The following is a 16,691-nucleotide window of genomic DNA, read 5'->3' as shown; positions in this document are numbered from 1 at the left end:
AAAGATGCAGAGAATGGGAAAGATTCTATAAATGGTATCCACCAACCCCCGTAACCGGTATGTGACATAGTGTGTTTCTTTCTAAAACCGTTCTTTTGTTCCTGCAAAATTCTGCAGAAGTTGCTAGTAACACATGGAAACAACGGCACGATGGAGTATTTTGTTTGGATAACTTCCTTTGACATTTGGTTCTCCATCGCCTTTGGTGGCTCTGTTGGAGTATCTATTCTGGAACCTTTCCAGATGAATAGTGCAGAAACAGTGTGCTACCACTCATGAGACACATCAGAGCGTGTTAGGGTATATTCGCAGTTTCCTGTTCTTTTTTTTTTTTTTCTTTAAAGATTTTATTTAGTTGACAGAGATCACACTTAGACAGAGAGGCAGACAGAGAGACAGAGGGGGAAGCAGGTTCCCTGCTGAGCAGAGAGCCCGATGAGTGACTCGATCCCAGGACCCCGAGATCATGACCTGAGCTGAAGGCAGAGGCTTTAACCCACTGAGCCACCCAAGCGCCTCAGTTTCCTTTTCTTTATCAAGCTGTGGTAGATGAACTGTGGTGGGCTTGAGTATACAAAGTAGTTGCATCTACCACAAAGGACACTGTTTTCAGGGATACAGGAAAATTGGGGGAAGAACAAAAAGAATGTGAGTATTTCTGGATTACCGCTGTAATGACGTAACAGTTGCATTTTGAGATTATTAAACTGTCTCAAGGATTTTTCTATTTTTGTCCTTTTTTGTTATTTTGTATGCCATTATCTTAGAGATCACAGAGAGTGAGATAGGAAACCACTTAGGGCATCATAATCTTCCCCAGCATAAGCTCCTCTGCATTGCAAGTAAGTAGTTCGATTTTGCCCTAAATAGAAAAAGATGATTTGGTTTTTGAGAAGCTGCAAATGGAATATTTATTTCACTAATAAAAATCTCTTTTTGAAAAACAAGGGCTTGGGGCGCCTGGGTGGTTCAGTGGGTTAAGCCTCTACCTTCAGCTCGGTCATGATCCCAGGGTCCTGGTCTCGCGAGCCCCACTGGATCAGGCTCTCTGCTCAGTGGGGAGCCTGCTTCCCCCTCTCTCTCTCTGCCTGCCTCTCTGCTACTTGTGATCTCTCCCTCAGTCAAATAAATAAGTAAAATCTTTAAAAAAAAAAAAGAAGAAGAAGAAGAAAGAAAAGAAGAAAAACAAGGGCTTATTAGACTTTGCTCGAATTTTTACAAAATATTTTTTAAAATATTGCTGAAGTTGGCAACCATAATCAATTCCTTTGAAATACAGAATGCCATTTAGAAAATCAAGTTTTGTCCACGTTTTGTCATGTTTTCTATCTAGAATTCTTTTAGTTCCTTGTCATCTGCATTTGAAAGCAGGTTGCAACTCAATCCATTTTAACTAATATAATTAATGTAAGCGTTTTACATAGCTTTGCATCTCCCTGTCCACATTACTTACAGCATGAGATTAATTAAGCAGATTCTTTCATGTGTTTGTTTTCAAGACAACACTGAGATTTGCTTGCATTTTGCTGTACTTAGCAATATTCTAGCCAAAGCCATGTCCTGAACTCTGAGCATTCTGACTTCTTTTCTCTCTTTCTCTTTCTGTTGTTTTGTAAAGGAAAACTGTGTCTTCTTTTATACTTACTCTCAGCCAAGTTGTCTTTGCCCTTAGACCCTCTGTGTTGGTGCAGAATGCACATAGCTTTATGGACTTCCTTCATCAGAACTCCAGACACATGTGGCAGGGTGTGCGGAGGGAGTCTGCCCACACCACCTGCAAAGATCATAGCTTCTAAGAATTTGCATTCTTAAAGAAGCTGTCTAGATGTTTGCTTTTGCACACTAAACTCTAGGGCCTTAACTGCCTTTCTGGCAACCTCCACTGTGTTTACACTACAGCCAAAATGGTCTAAAAATGCATCTCTGGCCTTTTATCAGTCAAAGTCAGCCTGTCTTCTGCTCTTAAAGAACCCAGAGTGTCCTAGGAGAATAGCAATATTCTCATGTTGTAATAAGATTCCTGTTCTCAAGAAGAATTTTTATACCTTCATTTTATACCTCATCTTCAACACATTCACATATCTTCCAGTTTCACATTTGTGTAATTCACTGGTTGTCTCCCCTGTTCTGGCAGGGTAGAGACTGTCTGTTTTTGTCCAGCACAACACATGAACCCGATAGACACCTCTTTATGAATGAATGCTGTCACAGCACTGAGCACTGAGGATAACCAGCCAGCCTCTGCCCTTCTCCAGCTCACAGACTATTAAAAGAGCCAGCCAGCAAGTGAGTCATTACAAGGCAAAGAGATAATAATACTTGAAGATAATACAAAAGCATGAGCTGGAGCCAAGAGTTTGTCCTTGAAAGAATCTAGAAAGTGGCACTTACGCTATGAAGTTCTACAGTGAGAATCACTGCTACTTTTTAAGCTAATTCTTTCTCATTCAGGGCCTGAATTTTATTTTTTCTTGAGACATATGTGTTCCTCCTGTCTGTTCTCAGCACGTAGAGAATCCATGACATCCCAGGCCATGACCGTTTGGTATGCCCTTGGTTTGCCAAGGAGGGGGCAAGGAAGGAGAATAGCATCTTGGCTCCTGGGTAACCTCAGTGGGTGTTAGAGTACATAGAGGTCATTTCCCTTCTCTGCCACTTGTTACCTGCAGAATCCCAAACACATTTTAATTTATCTCCCCAAGTGTCCATGTCATTATATGTTAAATGGAATAATACAATTTGTCTCACAGAGTTGTTACGGGACTAAATGGAATAATGGCTGTGAATGCTCAGCATGGTACCTGGCATCTAGATGACAGATGTTTAGTAAGTGTCCTATTTGTGGTAGTAATCATGATACTGTGGAAGTGGAGGGGAACAAGCTATTTTAAGATAGTCTCTGAGAACATACCAAGAAGATATTAACAGGAGGTTATTAAAAAATTATTTTTTTCTTGCCACCAAGAATAGCAATCCTATTGTCAAAAAGAATTTTTTATTTTGATATTTAGCCACAATCTCACAGTATAGCAATACTCTCATCTAATCATTCTTCTCCTGTTTGTATTTTACTTGGTTATGTAGGCTTCACTCAGTTAAAATTGTGGGTGCCCTAATGGCTTCCTAGCAGTATGGATAAGAGGTGATTACCTGTATCAGAATTACCTGAGAGTGAATTAGAGATGGAATATAAAAGTGCTCTAATAATTTGTTCCTGTAGTCCCTCCACTCTCAGTGGGCTTCTCCCATTGGAACAGTTCACACTTTTGGCAGATTTCAACTTGGATGCCCCTTCCAGGGAAGAAGTAGCTACTAAGAAGTCTGAAGTACCTACTTAGCCCCTGAGCCCATTTTCATTCTCCGCACAGCACAGATCTCTGTTTTCCAGTTTGTTTATTCCTTTAATCTTTTGTTCCTTCACTGTTCCCTACAAATGTCAGTTCCCCAAGAGTAGGAACCGATCCTATTCCATTATAAAAGGTGGCTATTTTGAGCCCATTTGGTCCTGAGCCCTACTGTACAATAGCACAGGGTATAATGGTGAGCAGAACCGGCCCTGCCCTCCTAGATGCAGCCATGAGGGAAACACATGTTGGTCAAAACAAATAAATGAAAATGAGTAATTATATCATTCCAAATTGGGCTAAGTGCCCTGGAAGACAAGAACCTTGTCCTAACTGAGGAATTTGGGAAGGTTTACTTGAGGAAGTATAACTTCATTTGAGATCCGAAGAGTGGCTACGAGTACCCTGAGTAGATGAGGGGCAATCATGGTGCTGATTGTGTGCAAGCATATCCATGGGGGAGGGGCTGCTTCGGGCCTTGTGACAGCAACACAGCTTGTGACAGGAGCACATTCAGGAACTAGAGCAAAGCCTCATGGGTTCATCACAAAAGGTAAAGTAGAGATTGATGGAAAAGCCAGAGCCACAGAAAGAAATGGAGTGCCCTGTCACGTGGATGTCATGTCTTTTAAAGCCATTGGACCAGATGAGAGAGAAAAGGAGTCTGAGGCAAAGCCAAAGTTAGAATTAAATGTCACCAAGTTAAGGAAGAGCCAGTAGAGATGACCGAAAGTGGTGGCCAGTGAAAAAGAAAGAAAACCAGAATTGAGTGTGGTCATGAAAACCAGACACAGATGGATTTCAAGAAGGAGGAATTGGCCACCATGTTAATTCAACTGAAAAGTCAGGAAGATACAAAGAAGGAAATGTCCCTTGGATAATATAGCAGCATAGAATTTGTTAATGACCATGGCAAGTGCTGTCGTGGGGTATGACAGGGCCAGAAGCCCAAATGGAGTGAGTAGTGGACAGAACACAGGATGAAGAAGTGAAGGTAGAAACTCAAATCAACCATCTGAAGTTTAGAGTATATTCCCACAGGTACCGGAAGAAGAAATTTTGAGCCACCATGCTCATCCAATCAACAAGAACCTAAATAAAATATCTATCCATATAAAAAGCCGTGAAAGAAACCAAACAAAACAATTCATACCCAGCCAAATTTTTCTCTTGATCTTTATGTTACTCTCCTGTATGGAAACGCTTTGGAAGCGTGACCCCATAAAAAAGGTCTTTTGCTCTCTAAGACTTATTATCTTGTGTTTTTTCTTTCTTTCTTCTTCTACCACAGAATAACAGATTAAGAAAATATGCCTTTGAATTGAAAATGAATGACCTAACCTATTTTGTGCTGGCGGCGGAAACAGAGTCAGATATGGATGAATGGATCCACACCCTGAACCGCGTCCTGCAAATCAGTCCCGAGGGGCCCTCTCAGGGGAGGAGAAGCACAGAGCTTGCAGAACTGGGGCTGGGTGAGAGCAGATACCTCCACTTCCACTTCCCTTCCTTTGCAAAGTGTGACCCGTGCATTTGGGTTCATTTAAATTGCTAGTAACTGTGGTAGTTGTCAGGTCCCACTTATCCATCCCTGAGCTATTTGCTCCAGAAAATCACCCCTAAATCTTGACTTTTACTGGATAGTGAGGGTCACCACACATAGGTATGATTTTGAGTTTACTGGCAATTATTTGAGGATGGAAGTCATTTGTCAGCAGTATTAAAATGTACCCAAGTGTGATGGGAGGTTAACGTAGATGGGATAGTTGTGTTTCATAGCATTTAATTTAATTTAATTTAATTAAGATGATATTATATAAAGACAAACTTGCATTACATCTTTTTAGTTGAAAGATATTTTTCAAAAAAAAAAAAGGAAGAAAGATATCTTTCATGAATGCTTTTTGACCATACTGAGATCAGCTTATATGTGACAGTTCCATAAAGTTTGCACAGTACTTATATCTCTAACTGCATCATAGACATGTGACCTGTGAAAGACAAATTCACCTTCAGAGTTGGTCGCTCCTACCAAAGGAAAACTATTTTAAGTCCTTTTGCCCAGCACCATGGGATGTTAGAAACCAAAGTCTCTAAATTCTAGTAGTCTGAATATCATATGAAAGAGGGATGGGGTCATGAGGAAGAAAATTGAGGTTGACTTTAACACAACTACCATATACCATGGTGGGTGTTTTACATTCATGATTTACTCAGTAATGATCAACAAGAATATCAATGTTTACAGAATTTTAGAGGGTTTAACTAACCAAAGCTAGAATACAAGTTTGAAATTGATGGCCTGAGAGTCTGAATTATCAAAAATGTGTACACATATAAGAACACTTCAGTATGCATTGATGAGGTAAGCCATGACAACCCCAGGTATAAAGGTAATATTAGAAGGATCAAGAGTTTTTATGGGCTCAGGATGGTGTCATGGAAAGAATCCCAAAATGACCATCAGGAGGTCTGATTTCCAGGTCCAGATCTTATAAGTGTATAGAGTCCTAGACCGAGGTACAACGAAGGCAACTCACTAATATTCACCCCACATCCAGTTTTGAAATTCACAGCCTAGAGTAATGTATGATTAATAAGTATTACTTGGTAACTTCTCTTGGTGTATCTTTTCAAGATTCGCTGGATAATTCTATAACTTGTGAATGCACGCCAGAGGAAACAGAGTCTTCAGAAAACAACCTACACCCAGACTTCGCAAAAGTAATAAAGCTGACATTTTGCTATGCAAATAAATTTGAATTACTTATTAGTTATTGCTTTTGTGAAAAAGATGGAAATGCTGTATTTTAAGATTTAGACTAAGACAAACAACACTTAAAAGCATGTTTTGATAAGATTTGCTGAGTGTTGATGGAGGATATTAAAACAGTATAATAATAAGGAACAACTTCTTGGCCATGTGGATGGGGCTGGGCTGTAAGTATCTGGATATTTAGCTACCAAGAGCTAACACAGTTTTCTCTGTAGTACCTCACAGAAACTGAAGAGACTGTCAAAACAACTCGAAATATGGAGAGGCTAAATCTGTTCTCGCTGGATCCAGATATAGATGTAAGTCAGAATTCTTTCTAAGCAGATGTGAACTTGATCCACACACGTGTGTGTTATGATTTAGAATTCTTTTATTTTTTGTGATGGGTGTTTGTTGAGAAAGACCTTCAACATTTTCTTTCAGACCTCGAAACTTCAGAAAAAAGACCTTTTAGAACCTGACTCTGTGATCAAACCATTTGAGGAAAAAGCTGCCAAGAGAATCATGATCATTTGTAAAGCTCTCAACTTAAATCTTCAGGGATGTGTTACAGAGAATGAGAATGATCCGATAACGAATGTAAGTTTCCTCCTGTTACATCCTATAAGGATCAGCCAACATCACACCCCACTCTGGCCAAAATCTTTTCTGTTGCTGATAATTCCGGGCACTGAGTTCATACCCTCTGTTCTCCGAGGGAGTATGAGTGACAGTATTTTCCACATCAGAAAAGGGCACAAATTCTGAAGTGGAGTTGTGAAAATGTTCCCATAAAATGTTCTTCTTACTTTAAAGAAGAAGCATCAAAGGGATTGTCTTCTAGGGTCCTTTCCATTAAATCACGCAGTGGTTCACAGTTTCCTATGATATTATTTGTACTTGAGATGGCTTTTTAATCAGATTTCTTATTTTTGTATTTATATGCTTATTTGAATATATATTAGAAAATAGTTTAAGTGAACAGGTCAGCTCTGTGATTTCATAACTATTAATGCTTAAGACCAGGCTACATAGTGAATCAAGTGAAGTAATATTAGATAAATATTAAGTAATAATAGAGGTGGTGCATGGAAATGGGAGAAAAAAAGGTGTTTCACTGATATTTGGGAACCACAACAGTGCTCATTAAATCAACATGAGATTCCTGTTACTACTAAGTGAGCTGTCTTGAGAGTCCTTAGGCTTCTAGGGAACAGTTCTATACCAGTTGTATCTGTATTTGTGGGAAGGGGGCATTTTGTAAGCATAAATATTATTAGAAGTTGAACTATAAAGAAGAAAACTGGGACATCTGGGTGCCTCAGTTGGTTAAGAGTCTCACTCTTGGTGTCAGCCCAGGTCATGATGTGAGGGTTGTGATCTCAAGGTCATGAGATGGAACCCCGCATTGGGCTCCATGCTCAGCAGAGGTTCTGCTTGGGGATTCTCTCCCTCTTCCTCTGCCCCTACCCCTGCTCACTCACACACCACATGCTTTCTCTCTCTCTCTCTCTCTCTCTCTCACTCGCTCCCTCTTTCTCTCTCAAATACATAAATCTTTTTTTTAATTTTTTTTAAAGACTTTTTTAAATTTATTTGACAGATAGAGATCACAAGTAGGCTGAGAGGCAGGCAGAGAAAGAAAGAGAGGGAAGAAGGCTCCCTGCTGAGCAGAGAGCCTGATGCGGAACTCGATCCCAGGACTCTGAGATCATGACCTGAGCCGAAGGCAGTGGCCTAACCCACTGAGCCACCCAGGAGCCCCTCAAATAAATAAATCTTTTTTTAAAAAAGAAGAAAATAAAAATCGCACCTAATCCTACTGTCAATAATAATCAGTGTTATTTATTGGCATATTCCCTTTCATTATTTTGTAATGCTTTCCACTCTAATTTTTCATGAATCATCCTTTAATTGTCATCTTTCACCTTAAAGAAGAAAATTTATTTCTAGATCCATGATATGAGCCATATTTGCTTTTAGAAGACAGAACAGATACAAGTTTTCTCTGCTTATTGAGTACATGCAATCCCACACACATCTCTATATGTAGGATGCTTGTAGTTGTGACTGTGAGTGGCTGGCAGGAGGGATAAATTCTTCCAGGAAACTTTCATACCTGCTGCCCTTGGGTCTACAGGCAACACACCAATCCTCTGAGCCTTCTTTACCCTGTGTTAGCGGGATAATGGTACAAGCTATGGACCTCAGATTTAGTGAGGAGAACCAAGGGACCTGTGCCTCTTTGGGGTCAGAATGCCCGACCTTCTTCCTGATGAGTTCTGCCATGCTGGGCAAGTGGCTTGCCCTCACCCTTGTCTTCTGTAAATAGGATAGCAGTAACTATTTCAGATGATTGTTGTGCGAATTAAATGAAATAACATATGGAAAGAACTTAGATAATACCTGGTGGACAGAAAACAGTGATTGCGTATTAATTGTTACTTCAATATGTGGGAAATGGCTTTGAAATTTGTGAATACTATTTTGGGTGTTCCTTGTGAGAATCTTGTTGGTAAATAAGCTAAAATCGAAAGGTGTCACCAGTAAGAATCTTCCCCCAGAATGAAACTTTCTCCTATTTTATAACTGTAATTGTGCACTAGGTTTTTAGATAAATGTGATCATTCTGGAGGTCACGTTTATTTATTTCTCAGCCAATACTTAATCAGTATACCTCCTGGGAGACAGACTTGTTCAAGGTACTGGGGAACAGCGGGGAACAAAATAACAAGCCCTCTGCCCTCTTGAAGATAATTCTTTTTGGAAAGAACAAACAGTATATTTAAAAAAAAAAAAAAAAGACAAGTAAATTTACACAATAATCACATCTTGTTCACAGTTCTTTAAAATGGATCAGTTTGACAGATGCAATACAGAGGAACAGGGAGACAAGTTCTTCTGGGTGGGGTGGTCGTAGGAGGCCTCTCTCAGGAAGTGACAGTTGAATAGAGACGTAAAGGGTGAGAAGGATAAAAGGTACAGGTCAAGGGAAAATATTCAAGGTAGAAGAAAGAGTAAGTGGGAATACCCTGAAACCACTAAGTCTTAGCAAGTTCTAGGAACACGAAGCATGTACTGAGGAGAAGAGTAGACCAGAACAATATGGGAGGAACAGTACCAAGTAAAATAATGTGAGATACAGGCTGCAGTGAAGAATTTGGATTTATCCTGAGTGGAGGCTAGAGTGATTTAAAACACTTTCAAATGGTGTGGTTCAATTTCTGTTTTGTTTTGTTTTTTTTAAGATCCCATCAGGAAAAAAAAAAAAAGGATTGGAGGAAATACGAGTTGACTAGGGAGAGTAGATAGGAGGCTATCACCATAGTTCACTGAATGCTTTAGACTAGGACTGCAAGAAAGAAGGAGAGAAATGGACGGATTTGACTGATGTTGCATAAATTGAATCAACAAGTTTCTCTGATCCATTGGATATAAGGATAAAGGGAAAGGATGAGTCTCTGGTTTTTGCTTTGAACACTTCTATGCATGATGGTGCCATTTACTAAGAAGACAAAACTAGATGAAGACAGATTTGGGGGATATTGGTCAAGAATTCCATTGTGGGCATGTGAGGCTGGATAGGCCTACTAGATATCCAGCAGAGATATACATTGGGCAGATTCAAAAACAAGTTTAGAGTGCAAGGGAGTGGCCATGAATGAGACATAAACTTAGAAGTCAGTAACCTGGAGGGACATATTTGGGGATTTCTGTGTGCATAGAAAAAGGGCCAGAAAACAAATATTTAACAAATGAATAGAGGAATGACCAAAGAGGCCTAAGAAGGAACGGCCATTGAAATAGAGATAAACCAGAAGAGTGGGTCCTAATGCTAAGAGAGAAAGTGTCACCTGTGTGGAATGGGCTGAGGACCTGAGAGTGACCGCAAGCCAGAGAAGAGCCCAGCAGCTGTGGCCACATGGAGGATGCCAAGGACTATGGTGGAGAAATTTCCATGGAATGAAAGGGTTAGGAGGAACATCAAAACATACTTTCATTCAGGATTAAAATTTTAAAAAAAAAAAGAAAAAAGAAAATAAAAGAAAACAAAATAGAAAGACTAGAAACTTGCTTCTTGAAACTACTTGGAAATATCAAGAAAACATAATCCAAATCCTACTGTCATTTAACCATCTTGTTAAATAAAAATAAATGTTCTTTGGGTTTTGGTTTTTGGTGTTTGTTTGTTTGCTTGCTTTTAACTAGGCACAATCTTAACTGTGATTAAAAAATCCAATTTAGAAACTGAAACTTGAAGATAATGCGTTTCTCTTTCCAGCGCTGGGCAAATGACTCCTTCCACATGGATTCCTTTCCCTGTACTAAAACTCATATTCAGAAGTGTAATGTTTGTATTTGGGCCAGTCTCGCCAGGCACAAGAACATACCCAAGTTCAGAACCCGCATCAGAATAACCTTTTATGTCTTTAAATCCAGAGGGACAAGTTGATTTGAGATGGTTTGAATGCCCATATTGTTTTTAATTTATTTTAAAGTTGGTACAAATGTTTAAAAAATTAGAAAATGACTTGGTAAAAAAATAATTTCATCGTGCTTATAAACAATAATACAAAAAACTAATAAAATAGCCTCACCTAAACTCCACAGTAATTTTTTATGTAATGGCATTGTCTTTAAACATTTCTGTATATTATTCAGTGACATTCTTTTGTTAATGTAGCTGTTTTTAAACTCATCATTTTTAATTCTGTGAGCATATTTTTAAGTTAATTGAAATATTTTTCCAGGTTGCCGAAGAACCAGCTTCTGTACTTAATGAATGAGTTTCTGAAAAGACTCCCTCAAAGAACTTTTCCATGATGAGGAAACAATATTTGACAGCATGTAATCTTTCAGTCAGTCCGTTGAAAACCAAATCCAAGTTGATGATTTCTAGTATAAAATATTTCTTTGAAAATAGCAATTGATTCCAAAATTCTGAACAAATAAACTTGCTTCACAGCAGAGTTACTTTAAAATTTTATGTTCTTCATTCTTTTAAGAAAATACAGAATTCTAAACATAAGAAGCCTATGACTTAATTTGTTAGGCTTTCAAGTGTCTGATTAAACAAATCCTTATTGAAAAGCCAGTGATTCAAAAAGTAAGATTTGACATTTAAGTTGAAAAGATGAATTGGAAGAAATAAATGAATCTCTGTGTGAGCTTTAATTTCTTATGGATTATCAAAGTAGGTAATTTATTTTCATTCACCAAGCAGAAATGAAAATCAAAATGCCCCTATTTATGAAAAATAATAGGTTTTTAATATGTTTTGAGCTCCTACCTGAGTTATTTTCATGTAATTTTTGCATTTTCAACTCTTGGTAGATGACCACTATTACAAACCAAAAAGTTTTCTAAACTAAATTAAATTGGTAAAATATAAAACTTTTACTTTTAATTAGCTTATTTTTTAATAATTTATTGAATTTCATTTTATATGTGTCATTCTGTTTCTAATAATAAGGGAGCTGGCAAGTACTGTTAATACTAAGGAATTACACTAATAGCCCTGTAATAAGCTAGCCATATTACTGTGTTTCAAAGCATATGAGATACCTATTAAACATTCAGTACAATCTGCAGCATGAGTCTGTACAGTGATGAACATAATGTGATTTTTGTATGTAACCTGCTTGTCCACAGAACACCTGCTGGTAGGCATCCATTCAAAATTAAGTAGCATAAACAAAAGTAAAAATGTTTTTCGTAAGCATATTCCATTTTTAGAAGCCCGTAGTTAATTATGCATAATTAAATCTATTTGCATGTTTATAATTATATGTGTATATGTACATATGTATAATATGTATTTAATTACATGTACATCTATTTACTTCAGTCCTTGTTTCATTTAATTTCTGTTGCATTTTATGGTTATCTAGTTGAAAATCCCTTCTTTCTTGAATCTTTCTTTGATTTCTATGACACTCTGCCTATATGAAAATTGCTGTTTGCTCTCTTTAACTCTCTCCTTCTACTCCCCAGTCTCTTTTAGAAACTGCTTTCCCTTCTCCATCTCAATCCTTTGCATGCTGATATTTCCCAGGATGTCATTCTGATTCTCTTCCCTTTATCTCATGGCTAGACAAGAGCCCACATACAAAACTGTCAAGCCCAGTTTCCTTGGCTGAGCTCAAAACTCAACTGTGATTGGAATGTCCTGTAGATGACTCTGTATGTACCATTCAGCACTCACCTCTTTACCTTTGTCATATATATTAGTGAATGACATTGACATCCACTTAGTTTGTTATGTACTCCACTTAGTTTGTTATGTACTCATCCACTTAGTTTCTTTTATTCACGTGTGCCCCTGTGAACACCTCTCTCCAGCCAACCAGGACACCCAGTGGACTTCTGCATCCTTTGATTGCACCTCCTTAATATTCCTCGAATGCATCTCCTACAAATTCATCCTTTCATGTTCTTCATGTTCTTTCATGAATTTATGGCTTTGCACATGTCACTCAACCAATCACAGATGTCCCTTCTAATCACATTTTTACCAGAGGTCCTGGGATTAAGCCCCCCACCCCCACCCCAACTGGGCAAGCTACATGCTCAACAGGCTACATGCTCAGCTGGCTACCTGATCAGCTGTGAGTTGGCTTCTCCCTCTCCCTCTGCTCCTCCCCTCCACTGCTTCTGTGTGCACTTTCTCTCATTCTCTCAAATAAATAAATAAAATCTTTAAAAAAGAAAAACTCAACCAAGAAACTTCCCTTTCCTTCCCATCCTCCATTCTCTTCCCATTTTGTCTATTTCACATCGTCCCTTCTCTTCTTAGAAGAGACGGTGAGTGGCGGTGAGAGGCGGGGGGGGGGAGGGGCAGTCACACAGAGCCTTGGAGCATACAAGAACTCCACATGATAAGGGGCAGAAAGCTGTGTGAAGGCACAGAATCCTTGCACATTGTCTTGCCAGGATCTGGGACATTTGGCAGAGTGGTACAGAGTAGGCAATTAGAGAAGGCAGCTGTGGTTGGGAGACTGGTTACTTTGAACCAGTAAGTAAATTGATTGAACAAATAAGGAAATAGGCCAATGATAAGAAGAGCCAAATCTTTCACTATTAAAGGAAGGAGTTACATGAAATATGAATAGGGGAAAGACTCAAAAGAAGTCTTTGGATTTGAATTGGAAATACAAGTTTCAACATGAACTTACGAGTTTTTAATAGATATTCATGTACAGGTAGAGATAAAGTAATCATTGTAGATGTGAATGTTACATGTATGGACACGTGCATGTGTATGCATGTGTTTGTAGATGTGTATGTGTGTCCCAGTAACAATGAGCATAATGAGCCCTGAGATCTTGGTTTCTAAATGTCACCCTCACAAAAAGGAAGCAGAGCTCTATGGAGAAATGGCTGGAGCAATGGAAGTATAAGATGAGCATAGAACATCTTGTTGAATAACGAAGTGTCCCCCAGAATTATGGGGATCCACCAAAAAGACACAGGAGCTACCTCTAGCTAAATCTGGGACAACTTGAGCACTACTATAAATAATGATAGTAAGAGATTTAAATCTGTTGAATAAAATAGTAGTAGTCCATAAGTCTATACTTGTATAAATAAATAAATAAGAAGGGAAAGCTCATCATTACGGTAGAATGCCAATGAATAAAGGGAGAAGGAATGATAGAACTAGATAAATCACATAGGTAGCCATTAGAGTTGTAGTTGATTCTAGTGGGAGTGACCAATGGTAGATTAGGTTTGATGAGTATCAGGACGTAGGAGTAGTCTTAGAATATTTCTTTAAAACTTCTGATCACTTACCACTTGATATACATTATGATACGAAAAATATTATGTCATTTACCTACTGTTTTCTTAAATAATATACTGATGGGACAACTACAGGTATAAGGATTTTATATCAAAACCACTGGCTCTTTGTTTTTCTGCAGATTGAGCCTTTTTTTGTGAGTGTGGCACTTTATGACCTCAGAGACAGCAGGAAGATTTCTGCCGATTTTCATGTGGATCTAAATCACACAGCCGTCAGACAGATGCTCTCAGGGTCTTCCATGGCTTTGGAAAATGGAAACATTGACACTGTCACTCCCAGACAATCAGAAGAACCTTACATCAAGGGCTTTCCAGAGGAATGGCTGAGATTTCCAAAGCAGGTTGCACTTTTGTTTACTTGTGATGGCACCGAAAAGGGTTGTTTCATTGTTCTCACCAACAGATTACATCAGTTTCTGAAATGAAAATTCCCTTCAAGCTGTCCTTTAAAAAAAAAAATTGAAATTTTGTTAATGTCTTCAATATGCTTCCTTAGATTCTTACTAGCTGTTTTCCCTGTACATAGGCTATATTTTCTGTAAGCAATCCGCATTCTGAAATTGTTTTCGTGGCCAAAATCGAAAAAGTACTGATGGGGAACATTGCAAGTGGCGCTGAACCTTATATTAAGAATCCGGACTCCAACAAGGTAATGCATTAACTTTTCCATAAATAATTTCAATTGCTTTCAAGATATAAAATCACCTTGCCTTGAAGAATTATCAAGCTTGGTAAAATGTAAGTCTTGAAATAGACACTTCTTAGTGAAATGAATGTCCATTAGGAAAATTTGAAAGTTTTTATTCTTGGTTTATGTTTTTGACTGACTTCTGACAATCTATTAGTAGAAATAAACTTAAATGTGAATGAAGCTTTAACTCCAAGGATCAAAGTATTAACAATAATAAAAAGTTAGGATTAATCTGATTTGAAAACAGGTGGATACATAGTTTACTGATGATGAAATAAGTGAAAAAGTAAGATAGATAATTTTATGCCAAATTATTCTAATATACCTAAATGAAGCAAGAGGAAATACTAAACGTTTTTTGAATGGTGGGACTACGAGAAATTTTTTCTTCCTTTTTTCTTTTTTTTAACTTATTTTATTTTATTTTTTTAGAGAGACTATGGGCATGAGGCAGGGGGAGAGGGAGAAGGAGAGAGAACCTCCAGCAGACCTCGCTGAGTGTGGAGCCTGATGTGGGCTCACTATCTCACTATCCTAAGATCATGACCTGAGCCAAAATCAGGCGTCAAAGGCTTAACTAACTGAACCACCCAGGCGCCTCTCTTCCTTTTTTTTTTAATAACTATATTCTCTTTAATAATCAAATGTTACTATTTAATAGAAGATAAATGTTAAATGTCTGTATTTTTCACACAAAGGAAATACATTGGGGAAAGAATGCCTAAACATAAAATTTGAGCATGTGTAACCTTTTAAGGCAGTGTTTAGCATAATTATGAGATTTGGAGCTTTGCAAACTACGACATGCCAGCCAGATCCACCTGCCACCTGTTTCTATAAATAAAGTTTTATTTACACAGTCACACTGATCCATTTATGGATTGTCTGTGGCCACCTTCCCACTAGAGAAACAGAGCTGAGAAGCTGTGACATAGACCATACAGTCAACAAAGCCCAGTATATTTACTGTGTGACCCTCTGCAGAACAAGTTTGCCAACCACTGCTATCATGAATAAAAGCATAACGCAAATTTGAAGACACTTTTCATTCAATGTTTTAACGTCTTTCAAGTCTGGAAAAAGGGGAAAAAAGTTGGCATTCCAAGACAGGGGTACAACCTGTATTTGAAATTTCCAGAGTGAAAATTCCAGAACACAATACAGTAGGTCCAACACAGAGAACAGTGTTTGGTACTTTACAAGACAGAGTCTGCAAGCCAGTGAGGCAGAATTTCAGAGTTTCAATGTAAGATAATATGGAAAAGTACGTATTAGTATTTTACTTGGACAGTTTGTAAAGAGGTGTTCTAAACATATTTTTGTTTCTTTTTCCCTCAGTATGCACAAAAGATACTAAAATCCAACAGGCAGTTCTTCAGCAAGTTGGGAAAATACCGCATGCCTTTTGCCTGGGCGGTGAGGTAGGTTGACGGCTACAATCAACAGAAGAATCGTGCATTTATAGTCTCCATTGAAAACTTCAGTTTGAACACCTCTCTGTTACCTGGTTTTGTTTTGTTTTGTTTTGTTTTGTTTTTAAGATTTATTTATTTATTTGATAGAGAGACTTGCCTGTCCACAGGCAGGGGGAAGAGCAGAGGGAGAGAGAGAAGTAGACTCCTTGCTCAGTGCAGAGCTCAACACAGGGCTCGATCTTATGACCCTGAGATCACGACTTGAGCTGAAATCAAGAGGCAGAGGCTTAACTGACTGAGGCACCCAGGTGCCCCCTGGTATTTTTAATATACCAACACCTAGAAGAATATTACTGTGGTCATCTTCATAAACAGTGCTCCCCAGAAACATGTGTTTTACAAGACAATTTAGCAGGACAGTTTAAAATAGATTGAAGCTGTGACATGAGTGCAAGTGTGTGCGTGACCAGATACACTATGGCTTCTTGGTAGGATCGAAGTCATTACTTGTTTATTATGCATATTTGGTTCAATAAACACTTGACATTATATCAGTCCTGAGAGTTCGGTGTGCATAAAATTCAGATGGAAGCACGGATTTCTTATGCAGCTGCATATTTTCATCTATGTGCAAGGCGTAGGGCTATATCTGGATGTCCAGATGAAACCATCAATTTGAT

General features: G+C 38.3%; 1 protein-coding gene across 12 annotated transcripts in view; it reads left to right on the top strand.

Annotated features, from left to right (window-relative positions):
* The window catches only part of DOCK10 (dedicator of cytokinesis 10), a 263,090-nt gene that overhangs the window by 162,039 nt on the left and 84,360 nt on the right, over positions 1 to 16,691 (top strand). For all 12 annotated transcript variants that reach the window (XM_032857354.1, XM_032857356.1, XM_032857353.1 and 9 more), the window contains exons 8-14: positions 4,636 to 4,819; positions 5,983 to 6,068; positions 6,336 to 6,419; positions 6,544 to 6,699; positions 14,025 to 14,246; positions 14,432 to 14,554; positions 15,935 to 16,017. In XM_032857354.1, coding sequence (XP_032713245.1) covers positions 4,636 to 4,819; positions 5,983 to 6,068; positions 6,336 to 6,419; positions 6,544 to 6,699; positions 14,025 to 14,246; positions 14,432 to 14,554; positions 15,935 to 16,017 — 938 coding nt within the window. The remainder of the gene's footprint in view (positions 1 to 4,635; positions 4,820 to 5,982; positions 6,069 to 6,335; positions 6,420 to 6,543; positions 6,700 to 14,024; positions 14,247 to 14,431; positions 14,555 to 15,934; positions 16,018 to 16,691) is intronic.

Source organism: Lontra canadensis, unplaced genomic scaffold (genome assembly GCF_010015895.1).
Source record: "Lontra canadensis isolate GAN:19392208 unplaced genomic scaffold, GSC_riverotter_1.0 scaffold13, whole genome shotgun sequence".
Classification (NCBI taxonomy): Eukaryota; Metazoa; Chordata; class Mammalia; order Carnivora; family Mustelidae; genus Lontra; species Lontra canadensis.
Note: the sequence above shows the minus strand (reverse complement) of the source record. Positions and strands in the feature narration are given on the sequence as shown.